The following is a 19,611-nucleotide window of genomic DNA, read 5'->3' as shown; positions in this document are numbered from 1 at the left end:
GAACATCCAGGACACGTGAGAAACTCCAGTCTCCTGTGGTTCCGCGCACAGCCACCTGTGTGGATTCTACCTCCTTCAGGCAGCAGACCCACCCCTGTCCGTGCTATCCTGGTGAAAGGGTGTGTAGCCCCTGACCTTGCATCTCCACAGTTCTCTGCTTTTGCGTATCTTCCTGCCATGCTGCTGGGCTCCAGTGAGATTTCACATGAACAGTCTTGGGCTCATCTGAAGCAAACACGGTTGAGGATGATTTTCTCAATGTCTGACTAGTGGCATCTTTTTTTTTTTCACTCTCTAGTCTTAGGGTCTGAAATGTCATTTTAGACTTTCTGAAAACCTAACGACTCTTTCCTTCCGGGAGAGCATGCTAAGAAGCAGTGCCCGCCTCTGCACGGCATTCTCGACTTGCTGGGGCTTCTTTACGAGGCCCTGACAGATGGGGCCCTACCTCAAGGTATGTCAGTTTTATTGACCAGAATGTTGAGTGTGTCAGCTCCTCAAAGCCGGCAGGTTTTTCTGAATGGGGACAGAATGTTCTGGCTTTCTCTGTAGAGACTCAGAGTTTCTGGTCTGGTGGGAATTAGGTAGCTAGAACATTCTTCTCGTTACTATAAATATAAAAAAGGTGCAAGGTGTGGTCCTGTCTCCTAGAGCTGATGCACCAGAAGGGGTAGGGAAGCAAACCTCACCAGGTCTCCAGGCCTGACAACTTGCCTTGTTCAGACACTCTGACTCTGTGGCCCCAGAGTACTGTGTAGAGGATCGGGCATGGCCCTTATGTCTCCCACGGTCTCTCTGCAGATTAGAGTCCAATCACTCACAACTTTCAGGGGCCCTGTGAATGGCTGGAGAGACCCAGTGGGTGACTGTAAGCAAATGGAGGTGGTGGCAGGTGACGGACACCAACATTCTGCTTTGGTGTCTGGCAACACTGGGGAAAGGTGGGAACCGGAGAGCAGGAGAGGAAAGCCATGGCAGGGTGAGATGTGGGCGGCCATGGCAGGGTGAGATGTGGGCGGCCATGGCAGGGTGAGGAGTGGGCAGCCGTGGCTGGGTGAGGAGTGGGCGGCCGTGGCTGGGTGAGGAGTGGGCGGCCGTGGCAGGGTGAGGTGTGGGTACACCCCTGGGAGACCAGGTCAGCACTGTGTCTTCTGTGCTGAGCACCTGCTGGGAAGCGTGAAGTCCAACTTCTAAGATGCACACAAGGGCTTAGAGCCACCAGAGAAGAACACACAGTGTCACCTGTCACATTAATATGTCTGAGGGCTGAATACTGTCCCTGGGTCCCCAACATCCAGTAGGGAAACTGAGAGAAGAGGGTTGTCACTGTTTTCCATGGCCTTAGCTTTTACAGGCTGGCAGAATGTCCTATTCTGGGGTCTTGGTCCTGAAGAAGACTCTTAAAGAGTTGGTAGGAGCAACCCTGACCCTTCTCTGGAATAGGGCTCACATGCCGGAGGAATATGCCCAATTCTTTTTTGGAAATAAGCGAACATGATGACTTGAGGTTAATTTTGGGACAGATCCATCTATGTCCATCTTGTCACAGTCACCACAGTCAGATGAATACCTGCAAATATCCCTTTCTGAACTTACATGGCTCCCATTGCCAAGAGGGTAAAGGCTCACTCCCAATGAGCCCTGGCCTCCAACTGCATCTGCTGCCTCCCTGCTGTGCACTCTGACCTGCAGTAGTCCCTAGAACCCTAGGTCTGGACACCTTTCTGCTTGCCCATTGGTCAGCCCCACACCTGCTAAGTGGCTTTCCTCCAAGGCCCTTCTCCCCTAATTAACTCCACTGTCCGTGGCAATTACCAGTGGCTGTGTGTGTGTGTGTGTGTGTGTGTGTGCACATTCGTGCCCGCGCGCCATGACACACATGTGGTGGTCGGAGGATGACCTTGAGTTTTGGTCCTTGCCAGACACGTACCCTACTGCATCTGGCTTTGGGGATCTGAACTCAAGTCACCAGGCTTAAGTGGCAAGTGCCATATTCTCTTGTCATTGGCTTATATCTAATGTGTTGGAGGGGTTCAGCGCCTACATGACACTTGGCAGTACTTTCAGAGGCTCCAGAGAGGTGGGAGCCACCAAGCTGTTACGTGTATACTGATCCTTTGCACGCCCTTCCAGCTGTTTCACAGGCTGGACACAAAGTGTCTGGTGTATGGAAACTTCATTATGGAGGTTCAAATGCCCAGGTGATGCCTTCCGATACTTTCCCCGGGAACTCAAAGCAGAGAATTAAACTCTAGTCAGGGTTTGTTGTTCCAAACAGACCCCTGCTCTGGCGTCCTGGGACTCCTCTTCCACGCTGGGCACTTGGTTGGCAGTTCTCATCATCCCTCAGCTTGCCCAGACCTCTGGGTCTCAGATCCCAGCCAGCCTCATAGAAGTAAATGTTCTTTTAACTGGGTGCCTGACCACTCGCTGGAGACTAAGAGATACTTACACACATGCTGGCTTCTCCTCCTGCACCAAAAACCTGCAGGTTCCATGGAAGCAGAACTGAGTGTGGGAATCTGGGCACTCGTTGAAATGAGACACCACTGCAGCTGCCACAGGAGAGTCTGCTGGGGCGAAGAGACATGGGTCAGACCTGGTACAACTCACCCCTTGCAAAACTCTCACTTCCCAATGCTCAGCCAGGGCCCAGAGTCTTCATTAAGAAATCTGGGTATTTATCTAAGATTATAAAAGAATTTTCCCAAAGACTTTGGTATAATTCAAAGATAGCTAGAGTCATTTTTTCAAAGAAGCTCATTTAAAAAATAACAGCCCTAATAAAAATTTGTTCACAGCTGGGTGTGTTAGCACACACCTGTAACCCCAACACTCAGAAGGTAGAGGCAGAAGGATCAGGAGTTTAAGGCCAACCTAATCGGTATACTGAGTTTGAGATCAGTTGGATCCCATTGTCTCCAAAACCAAAAAGGGGGCTACAGAAATAGCTCAGTGTGTAAAGTGCTTGCTGTGAGAACACGAGGACCTGAGTTTGAGCTGTAGTACCCCCACAAAAAGACATGGCAGCAGGGACTGTGATTCCGGCACTGGTGTCGGGCAGCGCTCTATGCTTTGTGGCAGAACAAACAAGGATGCTCATTGGATAGAAATATACTGACACACGTGCAGAATGGGGTCAACTTTCCTGCTTCCACGTTCAGAGAGTTTTTGAAGGAGACATTGTGAGCAATGGCAGATAACCTCCTCAACAATGTTCTAAAATTCCTGCAGGAGCATCTGCCAGTATCTTTTCTCCTATACCATCACATGGAGTCCACATCACGAAGAAACTCCTTGTAACAGCTGCAATGAGGGTGGGCGACACCTGATCTCTTTCCTCTGAGCACAGGGTGAGAATGAGAAGTCTGCTGCTTAGTGTGTACACTTCTGGTTCATTGGTTTTTTTAACCTCATGTAGCCCAGGCTGGCCTGAATTCACTGAGTAAGTGGGCTGACCTTGAACCCTTGATTTTTCTGCGTCCACTCCTCAAGTGCTGGAATTGTAGGCGTGTGACACCACACCTGGTTTATATAACGCTGGGGATGAAACCAGGCATGCACTCTACAAACTGGCTTTATTCCCAGCCCACTTCTGGTTCTTCATACAGCCATCTATCTGCTGCTCAGGATGCAGGCTTCCAGTCCTTTCTGATACCCTCTGTCTTCTTCAGGACAAAGGTCTCCGAAAGGATGAAGTTCATGTTACAACAACTAAACAATTTATTAAAAAAAAAACTGAGCCAGGTGGTGGTGGCACATGCCTTTAATCCCAGCACTCAGGAGGCAGAGGCAGGCAGATCTCTGTGAGTTTGAGGCCAGCCTGGTCTACAGAGTGAGTTCCAGTACAACCTCCAAAGCAATACAGAGAAACCCTGTCTCGAAAAACCAAAAAACAAAACAAAACAAAAAACAAACAACAACAACAAAAACCCCAAACTGTTTCATTTACAGTGATACTCTTGAAACTTTATCAGAAGTTTAATGAATTTCTGGATTACAAAAACAGTTCACTGAAACCACCAATATACAATAAAAACTGTAGAGAATAAAGCACATCTTTAATCCTCAGCTCATGGAGGCATAAAAAAGCACACCACACACTTGTGAGCTTACATTCCTGTTCTAAAAGTCAAGTGCAAACACACTGTACCTGGGAAACTGTCCTTGTCTGGGTCCTGTAGAAGTGCTATGGCCACTAAGGCACCTGCACTGCACTCAGATACACAGACAACCCATTCCTACTGATGTTCAAGGTGACAAGGCTGGGGTGATTCTGCTCTGTGCCAAGTACTTAACTCATAATGTCGAGGCAGGGCAGGCAACTGACCAAAGATGGGTGTGCCCAGGTACCATCGCCTCTTTGGGTTGGGGGGGGCGGTAACAAGGCCTCTAGCTTGTCAAAGTAAGTGTATGAGGAGACCCCAAGTCCCCAATATCTTTCCCCAAGGTTGAGCCTCTCAGCTTCTTTTTCTCCTTTTATTCTTTTAAATGAAAAGATGTGAATGCGTGTGCATGTGACTGCGATTGCTGGATACTGAATTCGAGTTTTCCGGAAGAGCATCTTAACCACTGGGTCACATCTCCAGTTCTTTCTCGTTAAGAAGGTGTTATGTAGCCCAGGCTGGCCCCAAGTCCATACCACTCTTCCTACTTTGGTTGAGGGCTAGGATTCTAGGTGTGTACCATCACACCCGTCACCCTTCTTTCCCTTGCTCCACTCCTCTTTATAAAAACTCAATAAAACTTCAAGAGACAGAAGGAATGCTTTTCCACCCAGGTAGAAAAGGTGGGGTGAAAGCTACTGGGCAACACCTGAAGAAAGGCCGTCCCTCTAGCGCACATGCAGGGCTGGGCAAGGCTGGCCCAGTCCCCTACCCTGGGCCGTCTCGTGCAGGCACCATGTCTGATTAGCTCTGGGACTGATAGGAAAAGCAAATGTTCTGGTTGGGGAGCAGCTCAGCACCAGGCACTTGCTAGCGGCTGGAGTTTCAAAGCTGCTCAGTTCCTGTTGTCGGGAAGTTTCTGGGAGGCCCCTACATCCTGGAGACCAGACACTCATCTTGCAGACATCACTATTCCCTGGGGAAGCTGTGAGAGAGAGACCACAGACCCACTAATAGGGCCTCGAGCCCAGCCCAGCTCACAGAAAGGGTCTGGAATAGTAATCAGGGGGTGAGGAAATCCCTGCTTCAATCCACAGGGGATTCAGGAGTCTGGGCAGACACCATCTGCTGTGTCTTTGGGAGTTGGAGTGGGGGAGCTCCAGGGTTGCAGCAGCCACACCCCTGAGTTGTCTTGAGGAACAGCCCTAATTGGCAAGGCTGTGACTTCACGTTTCCCCAGATGTAGTGTTTGCCAACTGTAAAGCTGACATCATTTACAGCCCTTTCATCACTTCCTCTGCTAGCCCAAGTAACTTTCCAACAGTTTCAACATGACATCTAGCAGGATCGTCTGGCCAAGGCTAGCAGTCAGAGGCAACAATAGCAGAGTGTCCGTGAGGAAAGATAAATTATTGAATATGAGAGTCCCCAGCAGCCCACTGCATAGCCATGGAAAAGCAGACATCAGAAGGAGCCTCCCTTGCAGGGATAGACAAGTATTTCACCCTGAGGCCAGGCTGGAAGCCCCATGGTCAGGGAGACTGGATTCAGGGCAGCAGGCTACAGGGCTGAAACTCCTTGCTCAGGACATGATATGGTCACAAGTAAAGGAACAGGAGAGGCCTTCCCCAGAGGGATGAATGACCCAGGTCTCTACATGTCCCCATTGGTGAGTGGGGCACTTGGGGGTGGGTGAGAGCAAGCCTTTGTTTTTTTGAGACAGCGTCTCATTCTAGCCCAGAATGGCTTCAACCTCAGGACAGTTCTCCTGCCTCAGTCCTTTAGGAGCTGGGATTATAGGCCATAAGTCACCATGCCCAGCTCAGTGGGACTCTACAAATGATCTTGAAGAAGAAGGATGCCATTGGCACTGTTTGGCCATACAGCTGACCATTCAGAGGAGCATCCCTTGCAGGAAGACAGCCAGTGAGGGCCACTCCTGCAAGATGGCAGGCAGGCCTCAAGGGAGCCCAACAAGTCATCAGAGGATGCGAAAGTGATCATGTCACTCCTCCTGCTGAAGCTGGTAATGTGTCTTTTTCTCAGGCTCTACCAGCTGGCAAGGGGTTCTCAGTACTGACAGACTTCCTTTACTTGAATGATAAGATGGGCCAGGGAGATGGCTTAGCTGGTAAAGGTGAGCCAAACCCAATGACCTGATTTGGATCCCCAGGACCCACATGAGGAAGGGGGGTTCCCCACACTGTGTAATAAACAAACATAAATAAATACATAAATACATAAAGGTAAATGTGCTTCCTGTAACTGGATTCCAGAACACAGATATTCTAGATCTTTCAACACTCTTTTCCTGTACTGGCTGATTTCATCCTAGCCTGGATCCATCAGTTCCCAGCCTGTAAACTGATTTTAGGGCACCCACCAAGCCCTATAGACTCTCATTTAAGAGACAGGACTCTTCATTCTAGCCTATGGCTAGAATCTTTCAGATACAGAAACTAGCATTCAGATAAGCTTCCAGACAGCTAGAAAGTGCTAGAACTAGACACTTAGCTTGTTTTTCTCTGGCTTTGAGCAAATGAAAAGCCATAGGAAGTCAGGATGCTGCCTGAGTCAGGATGGCAAACTCTGGGAGCATCTGATCAAAATCAACAGGTCCTGGTGAGCATTGGGAAGGGCATGCTAACAGAAGCAGCCCCTAGCAGCAGGTACATCTTTAGGAGAGACAAGAGGCAACCCTGCTGTTTGGAAAAGGAAACTGAAGATGGTGATTTCTCATTCCCACAAGGGAGCAGCAGCTAGAACCATACACAGGTGCAAAAGAGATTTCTAGATGCATGAGGAATGGTTCACTGAGGAGCAGCTGGGGTGTGCTGCGGGTCCCATCATGATGTGTGATCTGCCCGCCACTGGACCTCTGTGCAGTGTGGCATTCATGCACAAGAGGCCTGGAGCTTCTGATTTAGGACAGGGCTTGAGTGGAGTCAGATGCTTTCTGCAGTTTAAAGTAAGACCCCAGGGACAACATAGGGAACAACCGGACCAATTGGATTTCCCCTGCTCATTTCTAGCTCCAGACAAGATCCGAGATATAGGATTGAACCGAGTTCAAAGACAAGTGCCATCTTCTACAAAGATACTGGCTGCTTTGGCCCCTCCTCAGCTTTAGGAAATGAGACATACAGTCAAGGAGTCACTGTCACTAGTGATACCACGCCTGGAAGGGACGCCCCTGCTGTGCTTACTTTAAAGTCAGAGGCAGAGTTGGCATCAAGATCGAAGCCTATTTCTATCTCAAGAAGAAAATTGTACAGACATGCCTTGCCGAGACACCTGAGTTTACTTACAGTTTAAATGCAGCTGGATTTTCTGAGGCTGGGCTATGATTGTGATAGCTGATGTTACTAACAGTAGCCAATAATGCATTGTCTAACTATACTCAGCATGGCTACATGAGGGAACTTAAACACATTGGTTCAAGGCTGCTCACTCAATGAATGGCAGAGCTGAGACCTGAACTACTGGGTAGTCACTCTGGCTCTTCCTGACACCTACCTGCCTGCCTGTCACTTCAGGGGGTGGATACGTGAGAAGAGGGGCAAGAAATCCTTAGTGGACACCTCCACACACAGATGACTTTTTCGGAGAATAAATGAATTTGGGATTACCAAGACATTCCAGGAGCATTTTAGGATTAAAGGGACTGAGATTCCCAAGCAATGGCTTTAGTTAGCAAAGAAAATTTAGGAGCCTAAAATAAAATGTCAGTGAGCTAACATGAAGTGTGGGGTGGGATCTGTTCATGCATCCCACTAGATGTCACAATATGCAGATTTCAGCTGACCACCTACCTGTACCCCAAGTGTTGCTGGGGGCTCTACATCCCTTGGAGAAGGGAAGGCCAGTCTTCTTCTAACCTGCATTCTAAATTATGGACTAAAGGGATGAAAGACAGCTACCTTCCCATAGCTCTTATTGCTCCACGAGACCCTGGGCTCTGCCTACAGGTTTTTCTTTTTGTCTATACCAAAGTCTTGGTAATTTTAAAGGAAAAAAAAGCAGGTCATAGTTTTGCTTTGAAGACATATGCCAAATATCCCCCACCCCAGCATTTTAATAATTTGATTTCAAACAGAAGGACTGCTTCTTTTATATCTTTAAACCAGAAAGCCCCTTATTCTAATTTCAAGTTCCTGGGCGTCAGTCAACGTTCTGAAAACACTTCACCTCTGATTTCCATTCATGCACTCAACAAGGGTATATCTGTCCCAGCTCTCAGGATCAGAACAGGAGGACCCCGGGAGCCACAGGTGAGCCCTGCCAGCTGGGAAATTCTGCCCCAGCTTTGTTGAAGGAAGAGTCCCGTTAGAGCCCAGGGCTACCTGCCTTTGCCAGCAATGTGGGTCTCTATTCTCTTTATAAATACCAAAATTGTTAGGTAGATTGGCTGGCAGGAAACCCTCTCTCAGCCCCGAGGAAAAATGCTCCCTCCTGCTAAGTCTTTGAACCCTAATCCCTTCAAACCCTCTGCATCAAGGGTTATAAACACTGCAGAGATGGTTGTTTTTCTAGAACATTTTGTGTCTTCAGAACTTTGGGAGATGGTACCCAAGGCCTTGTTCATTGAGGCAAACGTTCTACCATTGAGCCCCACCCTCTGTCTTCAAACTTCCACCAAATGTCTTATTTGTGCAATTCCAACACAAAGTCTCCATGGGTGGAGGATGAGCCTAATTATGAGTGAGGAGACTGAGGTAGTAAGAGGTGGACTTGAGGGGTAGGAGCTGCCGAGATGCTCTGTGGGTAAAGGTACTTGCTACTAAGATTGATGACCTGAGTTTGATCTCCAGGATTCACGTGGTGGAAGGAGACAAGATTCCCTCTGATCTTCACACATATCCCTCCATACATGTATACACACAGAGACACAATATAAGTAAAATGTAATATAATAATGACAATGAAAACTATAGGCGTAAGATCAGGCATGGTGACCCAAGTGTATGATAACCCCAGCACTCAGGAGGCTGAGGCAAGGTGGGCTGTGAGTTAGAGGCCAGTCTGGGATACACAGTAAGTGCCCATCTCTGTCTCACCAAGCTAAAACAATTATTGCAAGGGGAGAGCCCTTGAGTGTGCCACTGGTGTCAAGGACCTGTCTGAGATGCAAGCCCTTCTGTCAAGATCAGGTTCCAAGGGGAAGTGCTGAGATGTTGGGAGGGGATTATGGGTAGTTTTTGTTTCTTTTGTAGTTTTTTTTATATTTCACAAGATGATCACGTTAAGAGTTTGGAACAACACCGAAGTTTCAAACTTAGCAGGACTGGGGATACAAAGCCTGGCTTTATTTTTCTATTTTAATCACAAGGCTGTAGGAGTCTGGATTTGAATTTGAACAAGAAAAACCTTGTAACTCCCTCAGGCTTTATCACTAAAAGAGAGAGGTGAAGAATGGTACTGTATCTTCCTTGAGTTTCAGGAGCCTTAGAAACAATAAGACCCATGTGTGTGATGCTAAAGTTCCTTATGAACTCTGCAGCAGTTGAACATAACCCACAAATATCCTCTTGTGTGCTTGGATTGCTCCCCGACCACTCACAGTGCCCGGTGTAGTGGAAATGAGGCACAATTGGATTGTTGCTGTACCACATCCATTAGGGAGTAGTGACAGGAAGTCTTATGGGTGTAGTACACATCTTTTTCCCCCTAAGTATCTGTGAGTGGAGGCTGACAGAATCTGTGGTGCAAAATCCATGGATGAGGAGGATCTGTAATTAGCTGATGAAGACAGAACATGTTTGGCAATGGGGCAGGAGACATGACTCTGTTGTTAAGAGTCCTTGCTGTTCTTGGAGCAGCCACATTCTATAGCTCACAACCACATACATGTAACTGATGGGGATGTCCTTCTGTATATATGTTTCTCTTATTGGTTGATGAATAAAACACTACTCTGTTAATAGAGGCAGGAAGATAAGACTAGGAGACAAGGAGAATTCTGGGAAAGGTAGGCAAAAAGGGCGTGGGGACACCATGGAGGGACCGGGAGTATAGGACACACCAGATGTTCTCTGGTAAGATAAGGCCATGTAGAAACACATAGATTAGCAGCTATGGGTTAATAATTAAGACAGAGCTAGCCAATAAGAAGTCCTAGCCATGGGCCAACAGTTTAATAGTAAATATAATTCTCTGTGTGTTTATTTGGGGCTGAAGGGCAGTGGGACCTGGCAGGAAAATCCAGCAACATGTAACCACAACTCCGGGGGATCTGATGCCCTCTTCTGGCTTCTAGTGTACCTGCACTCATGTGATACACACACACACACACACACACACACACACACACACACACACGAGATCTTAAAATATAGACTTTGGCTAGACATTGGTGACACACTCCTTTAATCCCAGCACTTGGGAAGCAGAGGCAGGTGGATCTCTGTGAGTTCAAGACCAACCTGGTCTGCAAGAGCTATTTCCAGGGCAGCCTCCAAAGCCACAGAGAAACCCTGTCTCGAAAAAAACCAAAAAAAACAAACAAAAAATACAGACTTCGAAGAACATGGCACCTATGTGAGTCCATCTCTAGCCACACTTGTGTCTTGAGTGTGTGTGCATGTGTGAGCATGTGTGTCCGTTTGTGTGTGAAGGCCAGAGGACAAGCTTGAATGTTGTTCCTCAAGAGCTCACCATCTCAGATGGACTGCTGATTAGTCATCCCCAGTACCCCTCTATCACTGTCCTTCAGGCAGAACTAGTTTCAGGCATGCATCACTAAGCCTGGCTTTGACATGGCCAAACGGGCTCTGAACTCAGGTCCTCATGCTTGTACACCAAGCATTTTGCTCACTGAGCCATCTCTCTAAGTCCAGAATTTTTCTCTTAAAGAAAAAATATTGGGAGATTCCAGCCACATCAGGGACATGTAACTGCATAATCATTTCCAGGCCATTCGGGGTCTCACACAAAGACTGCATATTTTAGTGAAAGAACTTTCTACTCAAAGTCAAGGAACTGAAGCGGGGATGAGTCTTGGATTCTCTCGGGAATATCAAGTTTTCTTATCTATACGTTAAAGAATCTTCAGGCATTTTTATGGATTTAAACTCAGAAACATATTTGTCATTCCCTACTCTCTGAGCAATCATTTATATTGGCTACTTCTTAGAAATCACCAGTGAAGATGGCTCAGTCTTGCAAGTTTTTCTAGGGCACCTTGGCGAAGCTTGTCTGGACTCCTGATGAGTAAATTCTCTTCCCACTTTGGGTGGTCTCTTAATTGTGACCTGTGCACAGACTTCTATGTCTTAACCCTTTGTCTTGACAGAAAATATGAGAACAAAATTGTACTCAGGGGCAGTAGCCTTTTCCTGGCCTTGCACTAACTTTATCTTGCCTGCTCCAAAGAGTGAACTTACCTGTGTGTGTGTGTGTGTGTGTGTGTGTGTGTGCATGTGTGCATACATGTGGAGTCCATAGACTGATGTTGGTATCTTCCTCTATCGCTCCATCTTGTTTTGAGACAGGGTCTCTCACTGAAGCATTGCTCCAGCTTGGCTGGCTCGACAATGGACTCCAGGGATCTTCGCATCTTTCTCTGCTGCCCGCAAACACTGGGATTACAGACCTGGGCTGCTGCACACGGCTATCTTGTTATTATTGTGGGTGCTGGGGATCTCAGGCATGCATAGCAAGTTCTTTATTCGGGAGCCATCTCTTTAGCCCTTGATTTTTAAAATCTGTTGATGAACATTTGTCAGTCTGGGGCTTCCCAGCAGAAATTCCTGCGTTTCCTACCAGCACCTGGATTTTCCTTTAGTGAATCACTTCTTTCTCTGTAAGTTTACATTAGTTACAGATGCCTCTCTCCCTGGACTACGGATCTAGAGAAGAAAGGCATGCAGTGGATGACACAGTGCCTGGCAGGCGGGCATGTCGAGCACTGACTGTTCTAGAGTGGAATCTGTAATTCCTGACCCTGGCTCCAGCAACCACCCGGATTATCATTGTTCCCAAGCATGCTCCTCAGCACTGGCTGAGTCTGTGGCTCCCTATGGTCTTCCAGTGAGATTGTGTTGGCTCAAGGCGGCATGCTGTGATTGCTGTAACAAAAGAACCCTTACAAGGAGGTCTGACCTTGGGTTTCTTCTCGCCAAATCTCCACAGCCCACAAAGCTGGGGTATTACCTGTTCAACTCACTGGAATGATTTACTTCAATTTTTCAAAGACATCCCCATACCATGTCCAGAATGCAGAAGCTGGGCTAAAATTTCAAGTTGAATCTCTGTTCCTCAGCTCCGTTCTGGTGGCTTTGCACGGTCGCATCTCAGATGAACAGTCAAGAAAGACCAGATAATCATGCACTGTCATTAGCACTATCCTCTCTGACAGGAAGTCACATGACACAGCCACACTGCCAGCTTCTGGAGGCAGGATCATTTATGCTCTCAGGTGTCAAGGTGGCAGGCAGTATTTGGCAAATCTCACAAAGGGAATATCTTAATGTGTCCTAAGTTCCTTTTCCCCAGTTCTGAGTCAGGAAGTCTTGTTTTCTCCTGCTCGAAGAGTGACTCAATCCTTCATGGTTCTGTTTGTGGGACACTTCCTGCATCAGGAGAAGGGCTAGAGTATGTGCCCAGTCAATCCTGCATATGTAGCCTTTGTAGCCTGGTTGGTGACTCAGTGAATGTTCTAGCCTGTTCTGTGGTGGCCTTCAGGGAAGGGAGGTGCAGGAAACAAAGGACAGAGTGGTCTGCTTCCTCTGATCCTTGTCTAAATGCCGCTCAGTGGCGTCAGACCCTGACCATAGCTACCTAGATCTTCTAAGAGCATTGGGGAAGTCTCCCTGTGTTCTTATAAGTTCATCTCCTGCCCTTATTTTTCATTTTAACAACTTGAAAGTGTTAAGACAACATTTTAGTTCAAAGTGGAACACTCAAGAGAAAAAGCACAGAGGAGAAAAAGCCACAATCTCTTAAAAGCCCCTTGTCCCCAGAGAGCCACAGTTAACACTGAGGAAGACAACAATTGACTTTATTCTGTGCCTACTGAGGCTCCGACAGGAGGTTAAAAGAAATGACCTGCATTGCTGACTCATGTTCCTTGTCACGGTGCTGAAACACCTGCCTGAAGCAACCTCAAAGGAGAAAGGCTTATTGGGGCTCACAGTTTCAGTCACCATGGCCGTGAGCCTGTGTGACACAGTCTGCTCACCTCACAGTGGATCGGGAAGCAGACAGTGCTCCAGAACCAGGCGGGGGCTGTTCCAAAATCTTCCAAGACTCTCTCTTAGTGACTTATTTCATCTAGGCAACTCCCACAGATTCCACAGCCCCCAGATTACTGTCGCCAGCAGGGAAACAAGCACTCCAAGCAGGGGCACTCGAGGGGTGATTTACATTTAAACCAAATAAGCTGCATCCAACTCAAGTGTTAGAGGAGAGCTTTGGTGACCGACGTCACCCCTCGGCATACCTTCTTCTTTGGGCCCCATGGACCCTCCAAAGTACACACACACACACACACACACACACACACACACACACACACACACACACACACACTCTTTAGAGAGGGTCTTACTGAGTAGTTCCAGATGGTATGGAATGCCCCGTGTAGACCAAGCAGCCTGGAACTCATAACGATCTGCCTGCCTTTGCCTCCAAGTACTGGGATTAAAGGCGAACACCCAGCATTTGCTATTTTTGTTTGTGTGTACTAACGGTTATCTTCCTAGAAGTAGAGGCAGTGTGACAAGGGATCCTCCCTTCTAAGACTTCTGAGGTCTTTGGTCAAGCAGCAGCCTCTGTAGTGAGTGACCACCTCAAAGGGTGAAGTTATTTCTTCACCTTCCTGTCAATGTCGCCTGTCACCTTTCAGAACCTTTTTGGGCAATTTCTCAAAATAAAACAAAAAAGTTAAATATGTATATGTATGTGTATCTGTGTGTGGGTATGTGTACATGTATGTGGCCTTTGGAGACCAGAAGGGCATGTCAGATTCCTGGAGTTGCAGTTACAGGCAGTTGTGACCTGCCTGATGTAGGTGCTGGGAGCTGAACTCAGATCCTCCGGAAGAGCAATGCAGTGCTCTTAGCCAGTGAGCCATCTCTCCGGCCCCTTGGCTGAGTCTGTTTGGGAATCTTCACAGCTCCAGTTCTGTGGCTTGGGATGCAGAATTTTCTCATGATTTTTAGCTTCTCCATTTCTGACTTCAATTAGTTGATTCTATCTTTTGCCTAGTTTTATATGGACATACATATTCTTGTTTACTTAAGAAGCTCTCTTTAAACTACCAAGAATAACAATTCTGCATCCTGTTATGTATACTACAAATAATTTGTGGTTTGAATCTTCATTTTGCTGATGCGGAAGACACCTTGACCTTGTAATTAGATACCTTCCCTTCCCTGAGACTATATAAATATTTACCTGTGTTTCTACCACTGGGTTGCTTATACAAATGCAAACCCTCTGTAATTTGTTTTAGTGTTCAAAGTGTGCTTTATTATTTTCTAAGTGGCCCACCAATTACTCCCAACCACTTATTGACGAGCTCATCATTTCCTTACCGATTTTAACTGCTACTTTTGTCGCCCATCAGGACTCACCTTCTGGTTCTCCTGTCCAGTTCCACCAAGATTCTGTCTGCTCTGATATCAAACCACTTACTGGTTCTAACCTGGTAATACAATCTGTCACTGCCCCCTGAACTCACTCCTTATTTATTTTTGAAAATTGTTATTTATTTGAATGTGTGTGGGTGTTTTGCCTGCATGTATGTCTGTGAACCATGTGTATGCCGTGCCCACAAAGTCAGCAGAGGACCTCAGATCTCCTGGAGCTGGAGTTACAGGTGTCGTGTGAGCTGCCATGTGGGCGCTGGGAACCCAACCCTGGTCCTCTGCAAGAGCAGTCAGTCATCTGCTGAGTCACATCTTAGTCACACTTCTCCTTATTTTTTTAAATAGTTTGAATATTTTTGCCTATTTACTTTTTTCTACATCAACTTTAAGATTCTCCCCACTCTCCAAATCTATTTTGGGGAATTGAAACCACACATTAGGGACAACTGGCCCGTTTATCACTTGGGCTTTCCTACTTACAAGCAAAAGGTGCGTTTCCTCTTGGCCATGGCTCAGCTGGGCATCTACATGAAGCTCTGCCACATGGCTGGAGTAATTACTTCCAGGTCACAGCCTTGGAGTCTTGTTAACCATTTTGGCAGACTCTGCAGAGGCCTCTAACCTTCATGGCCACTGCAGTGCTGAGAACCAGGGCCTGGCAGGGTGGACCAGGGCCGCTGAAATAACAGCCAAAGGCCTGGCCTGGGGATGGCTTTGCTACACTCATCCTGATGATTTTGGTCTGTTTGTATCTTTGTAAAAATAAGGTATTAAGTCAATACAGAAGGTTCTTTACGGATTAGAAGTCCATCATAGGAGAGATGGGCCTCAGTTGGTAGAGTTCTCACCCTGCACGAAGCCCTCTGTTTCCTCCCCAGCACTCTATGGCAAAAACCTAATATGGTGGTACATGCTTGTCATCCCGGCACTTGGGAGGTTGAGGCAAGAGGATCAGAAGTTCAAAGTCAGTCTCTGCTACATAGGGGATTTATTGTAGGGAGAGACCTAGGCACCTGTGAGTGGTCAGCGGCACAGCCACCTAGGTCTCTCCCTACAGAGGCCAGCCTGGGCTACAACTATGTGGGACCATGTTCAAACTTACTTCTCTGTTGCTGTGAGTAACACTATGATCCAAAGCAACTTGGGAGAGAACGTGCTTCTTTGGTTTATCTCTCTCATGCTTCAGTTGACTGGGGGAAGCCAAGGAAAGAGCTGGAGCTGAAGCAGAGACCATGGAGAAATGCTACTTACTAGCTTGCAGCCTGATTTCCTACACAATCCAGGGGTGCCACCACCACAATGGGCAGGCCTTCCCACTTCAATCATTGACCAAGCAAACGCCCCATATGCTTGCCTACAGGCCGATCTGACAGAGGCAGTTCCTTAACCAAGGCTTCCTTTCTCCAGATGGCTCTAGCTTGTGTCAAGTTGGCAAACAACAACAGCTAACCAGGGTAGACCCTGTCTCAGAACCAAACAAAAACAAAGGTGGTGAGCAGGAGAGCCTTTTGAGGGAAGGCGAAGCCCCACAGGTGTGTATGTATTAATGAATGTCTAGGTTTTACAATGGTGGATACTTCAGAGACAGGTGGGGAGTGCGAATGTGGCCTCGGTCTCTCTCTGTGGAAGGAGTGTGCAGGGCTAAGAAGTGGGATGAGGGAGGAAAATGAGAGACCTCGTGACTGAATAACACAAATGCTTTTTTTGACCAGAGAGTGGATGCATGGGAAGACTGAGTTGGAATAAGTTTTCATAATCAGTCTCACCCGCCTGCCGTCTCTTCCTTCCTCCCTTCTTTCTTTCCTTGTTTTGTTGAGTCAGCATCTCCTTCTGTATCGAAGGCTGCCTTTGAACTCACTACATAGCCACAGTTTGGCCTTGACTTCATTGTGTAGCCCCAGGGTGGCCCCGAGCTTCTGCAGTGCTTACTGCCTTAGCCGCGAAGAGTGCTGGGGTTACCGTGTGCTCCTCTACACTGTCTGTTCTTTTCAGCAGCATCTTTGGCTGCGTTTCAACAGCTTCCACACACTCAAAGCAGTAAGGGCCTAATACAGAAAGCCCAGACCGGTCGTGATGTTTCCTTGGCTCGTTAACTCTGGGACATTGGTCTTGATTTCTCTCTCTAGGAGCTGAGAGGGTCAGAGATGCACAGAGGAGGATGGATGTCCCCATTTAGGAGGCAGACCAGGGCACAGACCCTCTGTAAGGGGCCAAGTGTGAACTTCTTCTTCCTTCCAGGCCCAGAGGGAAGGTTGGATGAGCCACGCACAGAGCTGTGCCAGGAGGCAGGTAGACTCCAGTGCCCAGTACTGCGTGCCTGACCTCGGGAAATGGGACCTGGCTTCACGGTCTAGGGCAGAGCTGCCCCAGCAGGTGAGTGTCTGCTCCCACCAGCTGCTAGAGAGAGGTGGGCGTTGGAATGTTGCTCCTCACTCAGCCTGGCATTTCACACACCCATTCCTTAACCTCATTCTCTGTCTATTTCATTCCTCTTCCCACGCAGTGTTTACTAAAATCCCTCCTCCACCACGAGAAGCACGGGACTTCGGTTCCCTGGGCCTCCTGGGAAAGTTCCCACAACCTGGCAGTCACCAAGCACGGAACCACTGTGTGGCCATCTTATACCACCCACTGTGGGACAGAAGGCCTCAGCTTTCACCTTTGAGGGCACAGACCTTGTCAGGGACAAGAAAACCACCAGGTAATGTCAGAGGAAAACTGGCTTTTCTTCTGAGGCTTCCAAACACCTCAAAGGAAAAGAAAAGGAAGACACAGGTTCTGGTGGCTTTGTTAGTTATCAGAGCTGGGGACAGCAGTCAAGGGACCAAATAAGAGCCTGTGAAGCATCTGGTTATGACTGTCTAAGCCTTGTGTCTAGCTGTGCGCTCTCATGTATAGTGTGGGGTCTTGCAGCTTAGATGCTGTCAGCAAGTGTCAGGTTTTCCCCTTAGCCCAGGTTAGCCACCCCAGAAACAATGCCATACGTGCTGCAGTCAGGGATGCGATGCCCAGGCACACTCAGTCTCGACTATGTGCATGTTGGAGAAATCACCTTGGAAAAGTACCCAGTCTGGGTCCACCCCCAAAGCCAGGATAATGACCTAATTGTTCCAAGGTACAGCTAGGACAATAGTTTGTTCCTTGGATGTCTACTATGTAGAAAAGTTTGAGAGCCAATGGTTTAAGATACATATACATAGACTAAAACAAACAGACAACAACAAGAAAAATTAAAAGGAGACCTTCCTTCCCAGACTCTAAATAGAATCACAGAAAGATGTGTGAACCATTATAACAAACCTCACTGAGAACCAACTGCATGTATAAGAAATAGCTCATCTGATACGACTTTACCATATGGTGTCAGTATAGGAAGAGCAAAATAAAATCACGGAAACCTGTTCTTCTGCGTAGTTCAAAGACAACATTGCCACCCACCCACATCCTTTCCTTGTGACTACATTTTGAAAAACTGCTTTTTCATGCAACAACTTTCAGACATGGCGAAACGGACCATTTTGGTGTGTGAGTGTTCTTGGCTTGATTTTCTTTTCCATAGTGGATTTTAGTCCGATAACATGCAGTGCACTAGGGTTCCCTGGGCAGAGAGGAAGGTCTAGTGTTCGCTCACAGTACACAGACTTTCCTTTGACGCACAACCTCCTTTACTGTAGTTGGACATCAATCTTTCAGGCTGAGAAAGGAGGTTTTATTTCTGTGCCAAGGGGCAGAACTTCCAAAAAACACAAATGCCTTTCAGCATCGTGTAGAGTAAATAATCAAGGGTCTGTGAATCAATTGCCCTCTCTACCTTCAACTCATCAGCTAGCTGTGGAAGGACACCCAGGCAGGCCGTCAGCCCCTGAGCCGAGACAGGCTTCCTGGGCTCCACAAGCCTCAGCTTTATCTGCTTCTGGGCTTTTCCAACAAAGAATGCATGTATGCAGATTAGTTAGTACTTTGCCTTTGAATTCCAGTCACTCAGAAAGTCTGGGGGAAGCACACAGACCCCCAACGGTGTTGAGTTTTATATAATCATTAATATCCTGTGGTCCATGTCCAGAGGCTACAAGGGATCGTACCCTATTGCACCTCTTACCCCTAAAGAAAACCCTGGGGGATCCCAGAGCCCCACCAGAACTTAGTAAGTTGTAGGAAATGGGATGAAGACAGTATAAGTTGTAGGAAATGGGATGAAGACAGTATTGAAAGTCTGCATAGCAAGTGCGTGGCTCTAACAACCCAGTCACACTCCCCAGAGGTCACCACAACTGTACACATGCAAAAGTAGCCACTCTGTTCAGGATGGCACCACCAGTGCCCACCAGGTCCCTTTGGAGGTCAAAAGACAACTCCAGTGTGGTTCCTCAGGTGCCATTCTCCTTTCTGTGGGGGAAAGGGAGAGAGAATGGACCTACCCAGTGGTCTGGAATGCTCTAAGTAGGTCAGGCTGAGCGGACAGGGAGTCCCAGGGACCCACTCAGCACCTGAATTACAAATGTGGGCTACCATGTCTGAGTTTGGAAAATTAAGTTAAAAAAAGTGTTCATAGCAGAAGAGAGTAGAAAGATTGTAGAGCCCGAAGAACAGGAAGTTTGTTGAGAGATTTTTGTCTCCTAGAAATGTCAGAGAAGTTACATCCATGAAGTCCCATCAACGTGACTTTGTAAAAATGACCTGTAAAGGACACCAACAGACATGCTAACACAGAAGGGGGAAATCTCATGGCAGTCTAACCCTAGAAAAAGAACTACAGGCAACTAAAGCTGCTGAGAGTGGGAGTCTTCCCCAAAGGAAGAATTCCCAAATTGGTTATCCAATCAATACCAAGGGGTCAGTTCTGAAATCTATACATACAGGTAACATGTGTACTGAGCAGGCTGTACTTGTATATTTAGGAATATATATATATGTAT

General features: G+C 47.4%; 1 protein-coding gene across 1 annotated transcript in view; it reads right to left on the bottom strand.

The window, feature by feature from the left end:
• Positions 1 to 19,611, bottom strand: part of Tgfa (transforming growth factor alpha) — an 89,421-nt gene that overhangs the window by 13,781 nt on the left and 56,029 nt on the right. The window contains exon 3 of the mRNA XM_005071102.4: positions 2,453 to 2,570. Within this exon, the coding sequence (XP_005071159.1) occupies positions 2,453 to 2,570 (118 nt within the window). The remainder of the gene's footprint in view (positions 1 to 2,452; positions 2,571 to 19,611) is intronic.

This window comes from Mesocricetus auratus, unplaced genomic scaffold, assembly GCF_017639785.1.
Source record: "Mesocricetus auratus isolate SY011 unplaced genomic scaffold, BCM_Maur_2.0 Super-Scaffold_100676, whole genome shotgun sequence".
Classification (NCBI taxonomy): domain Eukaryota; kingdom Metazoa; phylum Chordata; class Mammalia; order Rodentia; family Cricetidae; genus Mesocricetus; species Mesocricetus auratus.
Note: the sequence above shows the minus strand (reverse complement) of the source record. Positions and strands in the feature narration are given on the sequence as shown.